The sequence below is a fragment of the Onychostoma macrolepis genome, chromosome 20 (genome assembly GCF_012432095.1).
Source record: "Onychostoma macrolepis isolate SWU-2019 chromosome 20, ASM1243209v1, whole genome shotgun sequence".
NCBI classification, from domain to species: Eukaryota; Metazoa; Chordata; class Actinopteri; order Cypriniformes; family Cyprinidae; genus Onychostoma; species Onychostoma macrolepis.
The window spans coordinates 13,722,292-13,741,862 of NC_081174.1; the positions used below are offsets into that span (position 1 = coordinate 13,722,292).

The following is a 19,571-nucleotide window of genomic DNA, read 5'->3' on the forward strand; positions in this document are numbered from 1 at the left end:
GCTCAAGAAACATTCACTGTTATTATCAACTTGTTCTACTTAATACATTTTATTTATTACAAGTTTATTTATTTATATAACCTAACTGTAAATGTCTTAACTGTCATCTTTAAGCAATTTAATGCTTCCTTGCTGAATAAAAGTATTTATTTCTTTAAAAAATTTTTGGAATGTTAGCATGGTTAAGCAGTATTGATCCACAAACCATCTTTTGGTCAGGATGCATTGATTGATGTGGCTGTCTGCAACTTTATTTACCAAGAGCTTTAGATTACTGAAATTCATCAAAAACAACTCTGAAAATAAAATGTCACAGGACCCAACAGAATATCACAAAATCTGCCCAGCAATACTTCTCTGACCTCAGCACCTGCTCTCTAGCTGAACTCGGGCCGTTCCCTTTTAACCTTTGACCCTGACCCCTGACGACTCCTCGACCTAGGTGTTCCCTGCAGCTCTGAGTGACAAGCAGCAGTGGTTTATCTGGACGCAGCATACATCTCCTGAGGCCAGTCTAGGAGATCGGAGCCGAGCTGCTTTATTTTAAAGCAGTTCAGACTTGTGATTTGCTGTCTGAGCGGCTTTGCGTGGACTATTTCTGCTGTGGCAGTTTGCTGATACATTTCCCTCGTCATCATTGTACATTTGCAGGAGAAGGTGATGATTCTGCAGGAGTGAAAGCCTCTTAGAGTCGCTCATACAGATGGCTTTATGGGTTTCCACTCAGCATGGATGACTCTCACTGCTCACAACAATACATACAGCAGACTATAAAGGCCAAAGATGAATCGCTGGTCACTCTGAATGTTGGGTTGTGAATATGTGTTTGTGTGTGCACTGAAAGATGAAGAAAAACAGTACAAAGAGCAAGAAATAAAGAGAGTTATGAGAATTTTTTAAGCACAAGCCAGATTGTAGAATTAAAATTGGCTCTCAACAAAGCACAAAAAACGATGAAAAAAAAATAGCTTATTAAAATAAATATTTTCCACAGCTCTGAAGAAAATGTATGTTAGAACTGAATAGAATTTTTATTTTATTTTATTTTATTTTATATTTCATGTCATGAAATATAAAATGTTATTTTATTTTATATTTCATATTTCATATTCAATCATATATTTCATGTCACAAGGATGCTGGAGCCTATCCTAGCATCTGGGGCCTCAGGCAAGGAAACACCTTGTATAGTTGGCCAGTCCTGTTTTTATTGTATGTTATTTTATTTTACTTTAAGTATTTATAATAGTATTATCAGCAGGCATATTTCAGTGTAGCAGGGCCTGAAATTCAGGCACTGAAAGAGCAAAAAGGTGCATTTTGTAAACTGCTGCAGTATGCAGGTCTGCATAAATTTTGTGTTATCTAAATAGGGAACACATGAGACAGACAGAAACAAAGTGAGAGTGAGTGAGAGAGGTAGAAAGCAAGTGACCAAGAATGTGTGTGTGTGTATGTGTGAGGTCTGGCAGATGCCTCTCTCACTCTGACAGGCTGTCGGTACTGAAGTGTCTCACTCTTTCAGACTGTCTGTCTCTACAGTTCTCTTGGGATACATGAGATTCACTCTCTCTCTTTCGTTCTCTCACTTCCACTGCAGTGAAGGGAGCGACTGGCCAATTCTATTGCCTCCTTTCCATCAATAGCATCTGTTTCACGCAGGTTCGCTTCCCACCGGCCCACCAGTTTTAACCCCCGAAATCTCCCTCAAAAGGCATCTAAGGAGTCCCGCTTATTTAATCAATATATATTTTTCCAGACCAGCGAGTGCAGTGAAATATGAATTTTATCTGATGTTGATAAAGGGTTTTGGGAGTCCATTATCAATTTTTGTTTTTCACTATTCAGTATATCCAAGCCCATGCAGAGCTGGCCACCAGATCCTGGGTAATGCATTTCAGATTGACTCTGTGTGTGCGTGAGAGAGAGAGAGAGAGAGAGAGAGAATGAAAATATCAAAATACGGGAAGGATTTTCCCTTGGGCTTGCTGTGGTTTTATGAACCTTGTTTGAACTTTGCCATTTCAAATGCCAGGCATTAGCCAACATATCCACGACTGAGAGAAGAGAGGAACTTTCCTCAAAGGAGAGGCCTGCCTGTTCTTACAAAGCTTCCTGTGACCCTCCCTTTCCTGGATCTCTTTGAAATCAGGATATTGTGATGCTCTGTTGTGATGAGCAGCTTGCAGCATTGAGAATCTCAGAACCGGTGTCACAGCTTTACCAAGAGCGTTGACCACTCAGGCTTTAAAAGAATCTCAATTTCCCCAGCATGGATGACACGTGTTATTCATCAAATTTTCCAAATGACTCTGAATCATCAGTGAGTACTGTTACTGTTTTGGAACCAAGCAGCTAGCACACATGCTTTCGTGTGGTGACCTATGGTGCTCATGTAGGCGAAACAGTTTGTATCCAGCTTGTGACATTTACCAATCCCATTCCTCATTTCTTTTCTTTGCTATGTAAGTGGAAAAAGGCTTAATATAAAAAGGCGCATATTGATCTTATTGAAGACAGTTATGTGACTCTATAGGTTTAAATCCAATTAGTATGTGGCACACTAATGATTTTATAATGAGCATACTAATGAGTTTCCTCATCCCCTCATGGACTTATAACAACAGGCTGTTCACACACAATCCGTTCTTACTAGGGGAGTATAATGTATTGATACCATAGTGGTTATCAGCCATTAATAGAGTTTTTTCTGTGTATTGGTTGATATTTGTTTATTTAATTGTACATTGTACAATCTGTGCATGTAGATCGCCTTTCTTGCAGTGTTGTTATTGTTAACTAAAACTAAGACTATTAGACACAGCATTTTAAAAATGCAGCGCTCATGCTGTGAGTCCATATTGTTACATAGAAACAATAAAAAAATAGCACCAAATTGCCTTGTAAACGGCCCCTAAAGCTTATTATTTTAAGTGCCTATTCCAGGGGTAAAAAAGTTAAATTGTGCTGTCTGTATGTATTGAGGGGGCATGTCATGAGTGTCCTGCAACAGGAACACTGATTGATTACACCTGCTTGCAACTCCTCCCATACTGCATTGCTGCAGCACATTTCCTGTTGTGCACTGCGCTTCGGCTGTGGTGATGCTGCCCCACGGTCCAGTGCACTCTGAGTGCTGTCCCTCCCTCTCTCTGCTGTTAATGCCACTTCTGCTTGCATGTGTAAAGTATCGATCTAATGGCCTGCATGCAGTCAGACAGCTGTGCTTGATTCAGAGCGATTGACCAATGGCTTGGGGAACGAGAGAAAGATGGAGATGACAGTTAGTCTAGGAGGACATTCACGGAATGACGCATGGGAAAGCACAGCTTCTGCAGGCAAATACAGAATTTAACCTTTCAAGCGGATGTGTTTGACGTGATCAAAACATGCTGAGGGATAGCTGAGCGCAAAAGGCTCTTTTATAGTCCATCCACATCTATAGTTAACTGCATATGCAGAATGTCAATGTGGAGTCTGATTTAAAAGATACTGTAGCTGCTTACTGTAGAAGCTTACTGACCCGAAGACAAGAATACACACACATACACACATATATTCTTCAATTCTTGGCCTGCTTGCCCATGGCACAGACAGTGTGAGCAGGTGGTGAGGTTGGAAAAGGCCCTCAGAGGTTATCGTGCCATATTGCAAGAGGTTTTTTTTCCACCTTGTCCTCATTTTTGTATGAGCGTGAAACACTCTTAATCCTCAAGATCTTTTGATTCTTTTTCAAGTTTTGAGCAAAAGAAGCTAGTTTACATCTAGAGTAAATCTCAGTAGATCTTCATAACATGGACATCTCTCTTGTTGGCATTATGATAAATCTAATAATTCATCCTCAAAGGATAAAACCAGTTGATCTATAAATTGATTTGATTCAGTGGAAACCACAGCAAATCACAGGTTGTAGTTTATAATATAATGACTACAAACATAAAATAATCTACAAACATTCGTCCTTTCAATCTCAAAATGCAAATGCTGCTCCCAATATTCATTCATCTCTGTGGCATTTCACAGTGGAGCATCAAGCTGATCTGTTTATTTGCATAATGATTCATATGATTCATTATGTAATCTGGATTATGTTCAGTCAAGTGCATACTCATATTAGAGGCTCGTTCCTCATTGAAATATGTTGGAGCATATTGCATTATGAGCATTTAATCATGTTTTGCGTTCTTAATATCATCATACAAACAACGTGCCACATTTTCGAATAAGGCAAAGGCCCAAAAATGAGTAGGCTTTAATAATTTTCTCACCTTAATGTTGTGGCTAACCCTGTTCTTCTCTCTGTGGAACACAGAAGGGGAATTTTGAGGAATTGTCTTACAGCTTTTTTTGTATACTCATTGACCCTTCGCAAAGACCCGTCCCCCTTCGTTACTGATGCTATGTCCACTCTCACACTACACTTCATGTTCTCACGCAGTGAAAAATACATCGCAGAGCAAAGAGGAAACTGACAACACACCGACAGACAAGACAGAGCAGGACACTTTAGGTATGAAACAAAGTCTCAGCTTTCAAATTTTGTAATTTTTTAAGAAATTCAAACAATAAATACCATTTTGTGGCTCTTTAATGTATCGAGATAAGATTACTGTAGAGCCTCAGTTCAAGTGGCACATGAACCGATAATCTTCTCCTCCTTACTAGTTATAACATGAAGTAAACATGAACGAACACCAGAAGGTATTTTTCTTCAACCGTGGAAATATACCAATACACACCATTTTCAAGTTCAAGTCCACCGATGTTAATCTACTCTCCTGTATGTTTTGTTCGTCAGACAAAAATGGCATCTCAAAAGTTGAGACTCTTTCGTTTTTGTGAAGCCAGATTTCAAATCAAATATGGTGCCACAGGTTGGATGTCAATAATATCAAATCATTGGATTGCACGTGAACAAACATTGTATTTGATTTGAGAATCAGTAGTGACTTAAATTTTGGTTTATTCATCACATAGCTACTTTGAAATTCATAAGTACTACTTTTTAAAAACTTTATTTATTTATGGAGTTTGACATGTTGCTTTATACTGTTGTGCTAGTTTAGAGCTATTGAATGGAGAACTTTAAAATATTCACATATTCTTATTTCTTTCTTGCCATTAAGATGAGAAGACAATTTGTGATTGTTTGACAAAAGCTGCATTATGCTACACCCCCTAAAGGTGCAGTCTAGTCATTCCAATAGGAATTGAGAGTTTCGCGGGAGGGCAAAAAAGTTCCTCATGCAGATTGAGGTCATGTTCAAGTTGGACATGCAAATTCAACACACTGACCAACAGAAATCTGCTTAGTTTGAAAGTGACTTCTGTGTAATTTATCTGTGTTATTATATTCTGTTTTTTTGGCTACAAAATGTTGCTAAAATTGGTGATTTGAAGCTGTATACCATTCCCTGCTGGTTGCATAGCTTAGTCTGTGTGACCTTTGGGTGACTACTTTCACATTTTTCAACCCCCTTCGAAACTGGAGCTCCTTGTGAGAGGCTACCATCATCTATCCAACCCCAATCAGCCACACGCCAGCCTTCTAAAGAGCAGAAACCTGATCGCGCCATGTTGTTTTTCTTTCTCCCTTCTATCCAAGCCGGCTGTGCAATCGCTCTGGGGAAACGCTGTGATTTGCTCCACTGGGTTTGATATGTGACAGCCACTCCAAGCTGCCTGCAAACAAGCCCAATTCCCTCATAGACCAGTGTGCCCATGTTGGTCCATGCCTGAGCAAGTATCCTATCTCCGTCTTATGGACGAGATACCTGGATTCAATTACAATCCTGCTAAACATTTAGAATTCACCTACCCGTTGAAAACCAGGTGTTAGAGGAGCAGGCAATTGGAGATAGTAGAAGATGTAATAGACGGTGTGAAGAAAGTAGTGAGAACAGCCACAAACATTTCGAGACTGGCCTTTGACTGAAACCATGTGACAAAGAAATTGTGAGTTAGGACAAAAACATCTGTACACAATTGCTTGACCCGCACGGCACGCAGATCTCTTGAACAAATTTACATTCCAATATCTGTGCCATTGAACTGAATGTGTTGTTATTAAGGAAGCTAGTTATTTAGTCAACAGTTTAACTTTTTAAGGGGTATTTAAACTATTTCATACCCAGGACCTGCAAATATTATGCTCCTTTTGTTAAAATAATCTTAGATATATATATATGAATCTATTTATTTGATAAAATTGTAAAGATTTAGATATATTTGTTGCTTTTAAAATCTAGAATTGTCAATAGAATAAAATAATCATGATTAATTTAATGATGTCTGGTCTATAAAAGGCAATGAAGCAGTAATAATATCAGATGTGTTTTTGGACCCTCAAGCATTCCAGTGCGGACCCCACATTATATAATGTGGCTTCTTTTTCTTTCCTTGGCTGTTAAACTGGAGTTAGAATCCGTGTTTTAGAAGGTGCCTGATGTTTGCATCCCAAATGATCCTCAGTCAAATGATACTGGACACTACAGCCTTTGAAGTAGTGTGATGTGTCCTAAACCTCACACATGCAAGTGTAAGAATCTGAGATGGGGACAGATTGTGACCTATTTTCTTTTGTCTCAGTTCAGATATTTAAATCTGTTCTCCCTGGCCAGTCTCGCTGTGAGAACGTCAGAGCGCGTGAATGTGAGTCGGATGGCCACAGTAGAGACGGCATTCAGATCTCTCTATGTTCAATTAATGAACATCTGGTCTTGATCCACAGAGGCTCCACCAATCCAATCACACTATTCCCAGGCCAGCTTTTGCAGCTCTTTATATTTGAAGAAAGAATTTTCATCTTATGAAAATCAGCTTTAAAGTCGCTTACAGAGAAAGGTTGGCGTGTGTCGTTGTTTGTGTTAGTTCAATCCTTTGGCTAGGTTTTTAAAAGGTTAGCTTGAATAGATCACGCAAAACTGAATACAAATGGTAATCAGAATCAGGGTGTTTCTTTCGTGTTATCTAGATAGTTTATACTTGATCCATTTTGAGTAAACACATTCATGATTATTACATTCCAAATGTTCACATGTTTTTAATTCTCTACCCATTAGATTCCCATTTACAGGAAGATATGCTGCTTTATTTTGTGATTGTTTTCTTTCATCATGTCTATTTACAGCTCTCTTTTCTTGCTCTGATCTCATTTATATTTATATATTCTTACAGACACTTGCTAATTGTATTCAGGTGGTGTTTATGAGGTTTATCAGGTGAGGTTACATCAGGACATTGTATTAACATACAGTAACATTGCTGTTCATATTTGCTTCAGTATGAGATTTTAATTTAGGGATTAATAAATGTGACACTGTGGATTTTAAGACAATTTGGGAAAGTATTTGAGGAACACACTCAAATCCTTTCATATCACCGCTAAGCCTATTAATGGCAATTACACAACAAAGAGCTGGCAGTGCGTGCGTTATTGGGAGAACGCCACCAAAGTACTTCCTGTGCAGTGTACCATCTCTGACAGCTGCAGACTCCAGTCAAGCAGGACAATTTTCTTCAGTTTCATTCTGAAATGGGAAATTCACCTGAATAGCCTGCATGCTATCTGATGGGAATTGCTTCCTCAAAAATCACATAATCAGACTTTGTCATCATGTTTTTCTCACTTTATTAATTGTTGTGTCTTTGTCTTTCTATAATGGAAGATAAATCAGATAATGGGGAATTAGATCTGGATGGGATTGATGAAGAAGAAATTGAAAAGGTATGTAGTTTTATTAATGGATTTATGGATAAACTCTTATATTCACTCGACTTACACTACTTTTTTTCTGGTAAAATATCTAAACATCTTTACGAAGATACATTTAAGAAGATACATTTACTTCTGTTAGGTAATAAGACATAAATCTCTGAAAATGCTGTTGGATTTATGCTTAAAAATTTGCTTGCAATAGTCTCTGAAAACATGTCTTATGTCTTATGTGGAAAAACAATATAAAAAAATGCTAATTAAGCGAAAAATGATTTTGCAGTGTAACACATTACTGTTGTTCTCTGAACATGGAGCTTGAAACTTTTATTGAACTTTAGCAGGTCATGTGAAGTTCAAGAAACTGTCTGATGTTCTGCATCCCGGATTTATAAATTATCACCTCTTAGCATTACTTATCAGCATAGGCCTGTTATCTTCTCTGCAGTACATTTTGAACGAGATAGAGGTGGAGGCCAAGACAGAGCTGTGGATGAAACAGAACGAGGAATATTTGAGGGAACAGAAAGGTAAGCGAATAGGAAAAGAAGAGCTTAATGCATTTACTAACACAAGCTCATACACTCGATCTGTGTTGACGTCAGAGGCAAGGGACTGCTCAACCACAGAGATAAAAATTCAGTGAAAGGAAGGATTTTGTTTTTAAATACTGGCACAGTGAACTGCTTCCTGCAATTTCATGACTGAAGCTTGTGAGATTAAGTTTTATTTATTTATTTTTTTTAAATATTGACCTCCTAAAGTTAATCTGCTCAACATTATAAGAGTTTGTTGAGTTTTTAAAGCCCTTTATTTTTTTATTGCTTTTTGTGTCTACTCTAAAGCACTCAAATTTGATAAAGCCATTGTGTCTCTCTATTTTGCTTTTTTTTTTTTCAGAAAAAGAGGAGAGAATAGCTAAAGAGAAGGAACAAGGGACCTATAAGGAGAAGGTGAGTAAGTCGTGAGTGTGTGCATCTGCCTGGGCTTCCCTCACAAGCCGGGGTATTAGACACTTAGCAGCTGCAGGTCCTCGGAGACCGCATACTTTCCATTTTAACTTCACTTGCTCCTCTGGTTTCACCCCAGGCTCTCAGTGTCACCTCTCCTTAACCTGTCTGCTCTGACATCTGCACCGTGACTCCCAGTCGGGGTTGGATTAGCCGGCCCTGCTCTGCACCTCTAATGAGGTGCCTTGAGCCTAATAGCAATTTCAGGTACAGTAGTCCACTTGCTGACTGTGAAGAGACTTGTTCCACTTTGCTACATGAGGAACTTGGTCAGCGGTGACTAGATCAGATGGGCTTGATAGCTTTTCCAGGCTACTAATGGGATTCTGTCACTTTGCTGTTGACAGCTGTTAGCCTGACATCATTATATCAAGGCCCAGTGGGGAAAATGCACTGTTTAAATGAGACCCAGATGCCCAAAGAGATAGAAATGATCACTTACTTAAGTTACTAGTATGCTTTTAGCCTTCAGAAATGTTTTTAGAAAGCCAAAGGACTCTATGAATAAGAGCCATGTAAGCACTGACTCCAATGTTTGTTTTTCACTGTAAACAACTCCTATTCCAATTTGTTTAGCCAAAGAAGTCGTCCAAGAAGCGAGAGCCGATCCTGGCCAGCACTGCGGGAGAGGCCATAGAGAAGATGCTGGAGCAGAAAAAGATCTCCAGTAAGATCAATTATGATGTTTTGCGGGACCTCAACAGCAAGGGCAGTGGGAGCAACGCCACCCAGCAAGCTGAGGATGTGCCTGCCGGTGGCTCTGGGCGCAAAAAGCTGACCCGCCGCAAGAAGCAGCCAAACAAGAGCAATCTTGGCCTCGCTAAACCTGCAAGCCTCATGGGCAAGAGGTGAGGATTTAATGAAGAGTGAATCTGTTGTTTATTTTTATTTTTTTCACTTGGTTACTGTTGGCTCATGGTGCGCTTTGCAACTTTTTTCAGCTTTTTCACTCCCTGAAACCACTAAGTCTGTCTTTATGTAGTAACAGGGACCTGCTCCAAGTGGCAAAGAGACTCTTTTGTTCCTCAGACAAAGGATATGATCAAAAAGGCTGTTCCTTTGCCCTTGGAGGACTACATTTTTCTTCTTGTCGGCCTCCAACATTTTGTCTTTGCTTTGCTCCTTTGGCTGACCTTCACAGTCATTTCCACCAGGAGAAAGCTTGTCATCAATTCAGTGCCAGGACTGTCTGTCTGCCATCACCTGGCACCCTGTAGTGCATGCTGGGAGCCTGCCCCTTCTCCAATTAATAGTCCTCCAGGGCTCCAAACGTCCCTGTGAGAGAAGTAATGAATATACGACAGACGGAGCGCAAGATCATGACTTCTACACTTTGGCGTTGAAAGATAATTTCTCATTGTGTGATGTCTTTCCTCCAGTCCATTTCGTTAATGATAATTACTAATTTCATACTGAATGGGGAGATGATGATGAATCAGACATATGAACGCTGTCGGAGACCTCATATCCTGAAGCTTCGAAAAGGCAATTTACTGACCCCTTTCTTTTCAATCTTATATTCATGAACGTGTTTGAAACAAACTATACAACTCTCCCATTGCTTTTATTACCTTTGTGATTTTTGAAATCTAAATATAGTGGATATCCTGAAGATATAAAAACATAGCTGGCTAGTGTTGTCACTCTCTTTGCCTGGTGGAAATGCAGTATATTTTTTGAAATTATTATTCATGTTACACTACCGTTCAAAACTTTGGGGTCGGTAGGATTTTTAAAATGTTTTGAATGTAAAGAGAAGTCTCTAATGCTCACCAATGCTGCATTTATCAATACAAAAAAATGTATGTTTGTTAAAATTGATTTACAATTAAAAATAATTGTTTTCTATTTGAATATATTTTAAAGTGTATTTTTTTCCTGTGATGGCAAGCTGAATTTTCAGAATCATTACTCCAGTCTTCAGGATCTTCATTATCTTTCAGAAATAATTCTAAGCTGATTTCTTATTATTAGCAATGCTGACCCCAAACCTTTGAATGGTAGTGTATGTTTTTATTTCTTTTTCTTAAGTAATTTTCCCCTATTTTATTCAGGAATTCCATGGTAAATTATATTTGTATGTCCTAAAAACCATTTTTAAATTTATTTACTTCTTTTGTTAATTTAATACCAATATTTGTTCATGAAAATTCTCTAGTGTTGCAAGGCATGATGTAAGTCACTTTGCTTGAACTGTTGTTCGCCCCATCAGCTGGCAGAAAAGCAGAGGCCAGTGTAAAAATATTAAATCATCATAGTCTGATGACACTGTGGAACAAATTGGACGATAAACTTGAATTTAGTTCCAGCTCCAGTTGAGAGAGCTTGTTGAAACATGGGAACATTTGTAATGAGCTGTCATGGGAGGGCAAAGAGTTTTAGTTTTGTTGCCACGACTTGCAAGTAGCAACTGTCTAAGATATTTCACGCGGTACTTTTAGAGATAAATGGTTCAAAAGAGCCAGTAGCCACTTTTCTCTTCTGAATTGACTAAGTCTGCAGAAATAAATGTCTACGATTGCCCAATTGCTCATCGTTCACAATGCATGCACTGCTCTCTGTCAGAAAACTCGCACTCCAACTGATCAAAGCACATTTCTTCAAAGATATTTTCTTATATGAGCTGTTCCATAAGTCATTTTTGGGCCTGAATAGATTTATTTGTCATAGATCTATTTTTCTAGGTCCTGTTGTTACTCTTCTTCACTGCCTTGAATAGCTGACAGACCCCTTAGACGCTCTGCTAACCAGGTAGAATTGGTAACATCCCTCCCCCTTTACCAGCCTCACACACCAGCTGCCAGATTGAACCTCTGCATGACCTCCAAATTAACAGCAACGGTGAAGCGCTCCTCCAAAAAGATAAGAAGACAATTGCCCTCCAGTTCCTATTCTTTAATTTCCTTCCCCCTTTTTTCACCTCCTTTTCAACCCTTGTCTTTTAGTAAAGGCTTACCGTTCTTAAAACTGCTGGGATTTGCTTTTGAAGTGTAAATCTGATCTCGGTGCGTGAGGATGACCTGTCTTTGCCTCTCTTCTCGGCGTACCTCAGAAAAAGTGACAGCCCGACAGAACGCTTCACCTCCCAGCTCCAGCGTGCTGCCTGATCCTGTTTCTGATCCTCGTTTTACAGTAACAGCTCCCGCTTTGAAATCAGACTCACGATTTGAGGAGCAGCATCAACCCTGGGGACTTGGGAGTGAAGTATATGTATTTCTGCTCTCTACCAGATCCAGTCTGGTTTTTTAGCTCCATGACAATGTGAGTGGAGATTGATTTGTAAATGTTAGCTTAAGGTCAGACGGTGAGAGTTATTCCTGAGATGTGCTTTCCACCAGGCCTACACTCTCATTTATTTTGCCTGGCACATCTGGAAATGGCCAATGAGCCCGGGTGCCCTGATGCGTTTCGCAGATCCCTCCCTTTCTGTTTGACCCAACTCACTTTCCCACACTAAAATGTCATTGTTTCCACCCTAACGTTAGTCCACTTCCAACAGTATGGCTTTTCGCTTATTATTACTGCTGGCTTTCAATGTCCATACTGTTAGACCCCATCGACTTGCGTTCTAGAGGGCAGGAAACCAAGGCAACCGACTGTGGAGTGTGTCATTTGGTCCGTCTCAATGGAGCTCCTTGTCGCCAAAAACCCTTCACCACCTCCTAGCAACAAGAGCAGCAGAATGAGTCGTTTTGTTTGTTTCTAGCATGGTCACGTTGACCCAGGACCAGCGTGGAACCATTTGGCTTCATAGCAAATTCGTTCTCTAAAGACTTTTGTGACAGAAAATCTCTTGTGGTTGTACTCGTAGGCCTAAGTGAGATAAGGCGGCAGGAAGGACCTCTTAGGATCATCTTGTGCCTTGTTCTCGACCTCTAAGCTCGGTGAAAAGGTTTTAGGCCGGGTCTCTCAGCATGGAGGGCTCAATTGTTCGAGGATGCCATTTATCAGTGGGTTGAGATCTGTTAGTCCAGAGGATGTCTGGTGGTGGGAGTAAGGGAGCCACATCCTGCTGATGGGAATCATGTTTGGTCGAGGCAAAGCAGCTGGATTTTTTCATTTAATATAGTGAGGTCACTAGAAATAACTCTGGGATTTTAGAGTGGCTCTAATGAAATAACAATAATAAGGGAAGGAAATCCATAGTTGATCATAGATCAATAAGACAACCCAAATGTTAGCGTAACTTCTGCTGATAATAGCTGTAGTCATTTTGGTGCGAATATTTTGGCTAAAAATCGATGAGACCACACTTTTTTAGCATTCTTAGTTCTATAAGTATTTTAATTAACACCGTGCCCCGTGAAGCATTGCAAATGACAAACTACTGTTGAATTATCAACATTTATTATAAAATATGTAATTTAATATTTTAAATGTAAATTAATTGCATAAATAAGTATAAATAAACATCTAAGTTGTTTGTTGGACAGACTGATTTGAATATGTAATTTGCATTTATGGGTGTGGTTCTTTGGCAACATCGACTTCTCTGATTGGTGAACCCAATGACTGCTTCAGGATTGTGGGTGGAGAATTTGAGTGTTATCCACAATATTTCAAAAATAAAAATCTCACAGACTCTTGCATTCTACAGATGTACATTCCCATTCAAACTTTGTGGTTCAAAATAGAGTAAAACCATAGTGTGAAATATTATTACAATTGAAAATAACTGTTTTCTATTTGAATATATATTTAAAATGTAGTTTATTCCTGTGATGCAAAACTGAATTTTTAGCACCATTACTTCAGTCTTCAGTGTCACATGATCCTTCAGAAATCATTCTAATATGCTGATTTGATTCTCAAGAAACATTTTTTTATTATCAATGTTGAAAACGCTTATTTTTCAGGATTGTTTGATGAAAAGAAATTTCAAAAGAACAGCATTTATTTGAAATGATTTATTTGACCCCAAAACTGTTGTACGGAAGTGTATGTATTATCATAACAGTCTCATATCTCATGTCTTTAAAGGTTTATTCGTCACTGTGAAAATATGGAGAAAATTAATGAGATTTTTGCTTCCAAAACTTGCCTGTTGTGCTCTGTAGACCTCCACACCCGTCACTCACCTCAGCAGATGTTACAAGGCCAGAGATCTGCAGGTGATGCTGAGAGGCCATCTTGAAAACCTTGCGAGCTCTCTTACCTTTCCCTTCCATCTGCACTAGAGTCACAGAGGGAGGCTGACTCAGTCACAGCACACTTCTCAAGCTGTGTCAGCAGGAGTCTTCTCCCACTCATCTTCCCTGACTGACTCCAAGCCGTTAATGGAAACTGCTCTCTCTCCTAGTGGCATGGGGCAGATATGCATGTACAGATGTTATTGTGATTGCAAGTGATTGAACCTCCTGTGCACTTTCCTTGCCACTGCGAAGTTTTGATCGGTTTGTCGTACACAAAGCACTACAGGTTTTGGGCGAAAGCTGTTACTAAGCAGCGGTCCCTTTGATGAGAAGAAAATTGCTACTTGCTCCATGTAGGCTTTCGCGGTATGTCAAATTCTTCGTGTGTGATCGGTTCAGGGCGTTCTCACTCCCACACACGGTTTTGTTTGGTGGTAGGCAATGATCAAGAAGTCGCTTCAACAGCGCCATGGTTGGTGACTGTGAATAATATGAGTGTTGGAGACAGTTTACAGGATACTTTTAGTCTATTGCACAATTGTGTGTGCATGCATTGTATATGTAATTTTGGGGATTGTGTTCAAAATGTATACCTTGTGGTTCAAAAGTTTAGGATCAGAAGTCACTTATGCTCCCCAAGGCAGCATTTATTTGATCACAGAAAACAGTAAGAACAGTAAAACTTTGAAATTATTATTATATGGATTTTTAAAACAGATTTTAAAATGTAATTCATTCCTGTGATGGCAAAGCTAAATTTTCAGCATCATTACTCAAGCTTAATTTCATGATCCTTATTAAACTCGATTATTTTGTGGAAATCATGAAACATTATTTTCAGGATTCTTTGATGAATAGAAAGTTCAAAACGAAACAAATGTAACTTTCGAACACATTCATATGCACAAATTCACAAATTCTCAAACTTTTTTCCTCATCTTTCTCCTAATATATTTATTTGAAGTACCCCTGAGATTTTAAAATAAATATTTTAATAATTAGCCTAAGTATCACATTTGCATGTTCATGGTTCTCTGAGGCTGGTTATGGTCACATGACATGCAGGTAAACAAATTAAACATTTCATGTTTTTAGCAAATGTTTTATTTTGATTGATTTTATAATGACTTTTATAATGAATTTTAATTTTAAATTAATTATTATTATAACCACCTACAGTTCTTTCACAAACCCCAGTTTAGGAAACCTTGACATAATATAATGTTTAATGCACTTCATGTTGTTAATAACAATGAATGGAAAATATTTTCTTAAACTTTGTATTTTTATAATATGGTACAAGATTATCCTGTTTAAATCAATGTGATAAACAAGATTCTCAAATACTCAAAAACACTTATTCAAAAGTAATCTAAAGTAACAACAGTGAAATCAGGGACAAATCCCACCTCCCCTCTGTTGCTCTGGACTGCTGGAGGCTGAGATATAAGTAGGATAATCACACCTTTCTTCTCCTCCATGGATCTTTATTTTTCTCGAAGCCTTGTCCCCGAGTCAGACCCCTGGGGGCCTTCCTCAGTGGCCTGCAGGAAGTGTGATAAGATGCCTTGTCACCACGAGGTGTAGAAACCACTGGGCCCTAATTGTTGCCTCCTCCAGGGTCAGATTGCATGTCTTTCCTCTGTATCTCCTCCATCATACTAGATCTGAGAGAAGGAGCTGAATGCATAATGGCTTTGTCCTTCAGGAAGAGGATGCTCTATAAGTATTTGTGGGGAAGCTTTTTTGCTATGTGTTGCTGCTGTTCTTAGTGCAGACAGACTCTGTGTAAGCTTCCCCACTGTTTTAAACGAGTTCAGTGATATTTGATGGTTATTATTGATATTTTTCTAGCTGTGCAACCACTTTGAGGTGGAATGAGGTTCACTCCCAAAGAGGTAATAGTGGGTTTGGCTGTTATATGTCATTGAAGACTAGCTGTAACGTAGTTTAGACACTGGTTTGAACAACATTGCCTGATGTTTTACTTTTGTTTACATTCCTTCTATCCTTCACCTTTTCACCATTTCTTTGACATATTTCTCGTGTGTTTCTGCTTGAAGCTATTTTTGCAATGGTTTAAGACTTAAGACTGGTTTATATTTGTTTTAAGCACGAATAAATGCAAAAGGGACGGAGTACTCTATAGCTAATAATCTTTTAGATGGAGTAATCTTTTAGCTAATTAATTTTGAATTATTTATGTATATTTGCATTTTATGTTTAGACCTGCCCCTCAATCTGCTCTCCGACTGCCCCTACAACTTACGCTTATACCCCCAGCTGGAGAGCAGGGATTACAGCTGCGTAGTGGCACCCAAAGCTGGTGGAGAGCCTCCACCCATTACACTTCTCTCCCCCCTTAGATTTATTTACACAAAGCCAGCTGCCGTGTGATATTGGCTCAACAGAAATATTACTTCCCCCTGTCAGATTTCATCGACATGCATTATTGACAGACTGGCATATGGGCCCGGCGGAGCAGAAGTGCTCCCTCTGAAATGGCTGAGTCTGGGCCAGCTTTTTTCCCCCCCTTTTTAAAAAAAAATGAGATCACACTAAGAGCCATTTAAATGTGTTGCCTAGCTACAAAGCCCATAAGAACACATCAGTAATAGTGGAAGTGTTTGATTTCCGCCCTACAGCCTTCAATGTGTTATATATAACCCATATGTGAATGGACCATTAGCTTTGGTACTCAAATACATACTTTGCTGCTAGAATTACATGTATGTAGCTGGAAGATGAGGAAACAACTGTATAAATTTAGACTAGAAGCACCAAAGCTTTTATCCAGTGTTATTAAAGCAAAAAGCCATGAGAGGCTGTGCATTAAATTGATTCTAGCTTAAGTAGGTCATTCTGTGGCATGATTATAGACATCAGTGTTCAGTAAATAGTTTTATTAATAATCATCATATGTATTATATAGTCTTCCACCAAATAAAATAGTTTGTCAGCTTCACTGTAGGCTGTTTATGGTTTCCAAGCAAGCATTTTTATATAAAATGTATGGTTATAGTTTTGAATTTGTGGTTGCACCTCATCCATTTGGAATTTAGTGTTAAACTGTCTGTTTTATTATGGATTTTAATGATTCATGCATTGATATGGATTCATATTTATGAGTATATCTTTGTCATATGTTTATGATTATTATAATATTGTAATGGGTATTAAGAATAGTATTAATTATTGATTTAAAGAAATTAAATCTATACATTAATCGAATAATCAACTCCAACCAGGTTCAGTTATGTTTATGTGTTTATGGAAACATGCTTTGGATTGCATACTGAACAACTCTACATGCTCTTGTTTGCTCGCTCGTTTATTTAAAGCTTTATCTCTCACAGACCTGATGGTGTTTACATCAGTGCTTCATTCTGCCTTTCAAAGAGTCCTGGGAGATCCTAGGAAATTATTGATGACAGAGCAGTGTTGGGATTGATTGTTAAGTGGGCAAATTTGTCTTGCATGAATTCGCTCCATTAGCCAGCTCATTCACCATCTGGTCCAGGGTGGGAGCGGGCTGCTGGGGGGTGTGTGAAGCCTGGCATAAGGACTGGGCGTCCTCACCAGCTTCACCCATTCAGCCCTGAGGGCACCCTGTCTGACCTGTGGATTGGCCCATTTTTACCTCCTCCTGAGAGGTCACGAGAGGGACACCCAAAACGTAGCACTCTGTTCAATAATGCAGGTCATACATCTGCTTCTGGTGATTTACCTTCAGTTAAGATGTCACAGTTCTGTTCTGCAGATGGACCGATTTTGACTTCACACTTTCGCCTGGTGCCAGGCACCTGTGAAAATCCTGTGAGGGGGAAGCAGTGCACAGATGCTACGTAATGTTGCAGTCTGTGAATGTACCTCAGACTTCTTGTGTACAGTATATCTGAAGATAATGCAGTTTAGCCACTATGGTTTTGCTAGGCTGACAGACTTTTCTCAATTTAATGAAATGCATTACTAGTATATTAAACTGTCATATTTAACTCAGATTCAGCTGTGTAGGTCCTGCTGTTTTTAAGCTGGGTGCACTTTTGGGATTTAAGAGACATTTCGGAGGTCATGAAAGATTTTTTTAGTCTTTTTTACACATGCAAACTGATTAATCACCTTTATGAATAAACTAAATTGATCAATAGTAAGAATAAAGACATTTTTTATAAAGTTACAATGAAAAACAATCACAAAATGTTCTTTGAGCAGTAAATCATCATATTATTCTCTGAAGGATCATGGGAAACTCAATACTGGAGTAATGATGCTGAAAATTCAGTTTTGCCAGGAATAAATTATATTTTAAAATATATTAAATTAGAAACTGTTATTTTATATTTTAATAATATACTGTAATATACTGTATTTTTTGTAAAATAAATGCAGCCTTGGTGAGCATAAGAGACTAAAGAAACATTACAAATTTTTACCAAACCCAATCCTTTGAACAGTGGTTTACAGCGATGTTGCTGATAAGTGACAGTGACATTTTAATGTTTAAGTCATCAGTGTCTCAATGTTAAGAGAATCAAGACCCTTGTCTGACCAAATTTATATTCACAATGCGCTAATTCATACTAATGAGACACAGCATACAAAAACTGGAGTTTAATTTAAACAAAAAGACTGTGTAAATTCAATCAACCTTGTTCACAATCTCATGTCTTACATATTTGGTTTGTGGCCTTAATGTGACCCCTGTTTTTGGCAGACCAGTTGCCCAGCAAGGTGCATTAGCAAACACCACTGCATCTCACTCCACTGTAATTCACACTTAGCTCACAGAGCAAACACACACCTACTGACATCATCGGTCACTTACCCTTCGCTTTTCAGAGTATGCACACACAACACTGAGTGTGTGCTTATACAGGACCCACATTTTGACCTGTAACCTCCAAACACGTACAGGACGCTCGCGGTTCCCAGTGGTCCAGGTCACATGCCAGAGGCCGTTCAGCTCAGTGTCACTCTCAGTCATGTGTGTAATATGCGAGTGTGGCACCCAGGAGGCTTATGGGGGATTGGGTTGTGATGTGGTCAGCCCCTGCCGGGCATGAAGGGGCAGTGCTGTGGAAACAGAGACAGAGAAGATCAGAGTTCAACAGTCATATTTAGAGCTTGTCCTCAAGATACACATATCTGAACGGTCCTGTTCTCTGTCTACATTCTCGCATTTTCTCTCTCTCTCTTTCTCTGCCGCTCACTGATCTGACATCTCTGGGCTGCAGATGCCCGCTATTAAATGCATAAAAGAGCTCTTGAAGAATAATTGGATGTGTTTACAGTGTTTTGCCCATCTGACACTGGAGTTTAGGCTGTTAATTCTGCCTGGTTAAAGGGCCTCGGTGCCGCCCGTGAGCCGAGCCAGCTGATTGTAATGTGTTTAGAGAAGAGCAGACGGTCTGTCATAAATTGCTTCAGTGATTTATAGAGGCGGCCATGGGAGGGTCAGTGTTCACTGTACTCCGGAGCCGGTGTATGTCTGTGTTCGAGCGAGAATGTCTGACATGTGCATCAGATTGACAGCTAATGGCTCTGATCCAAATCTTGATGAGCTGCCTGTCTGTCTGCTGTCTTCATAGGCTGCCTCCTTCAAAAACACTGTGTTCTGATGTCTTCCATTTAATAGCATGATCACATTAGCAAAACTTCAGTGAAATATTGTAGACAAAGTAGTTCTATTGTCAATAGTGTAGTGATGCATTAAAC

The 19,571-nt window shown here is 39.1% G+C and overlaps 1 protein-coding gene across 1 annotated transcript in view; it reads left to right on the forward strand.

The window, feature by feature from the left end:
- brf1b (BRF1 RNA polymerase III transcription initiation factor subunit b) overlaps positions 1-19,571 on the forward strand; it is a 58,583-nt gene that overhangs the window by 30,480 nt on the left and 8,532 nt on the right. Inside the window, 4 exon segments of the mRNA XM_058755408.1 lie at positions 7,668-7,726; positions 8,163-8,244; positions 8,615-8,667; positions 9,301-9,572. Of these exon segments, the coding sequence (XP_058611391.1) occupies positions 7,668-7,726; positions 8,163-8,244; positions 8,615-8,667; positions 9,301-9,572 (466 nt within the window).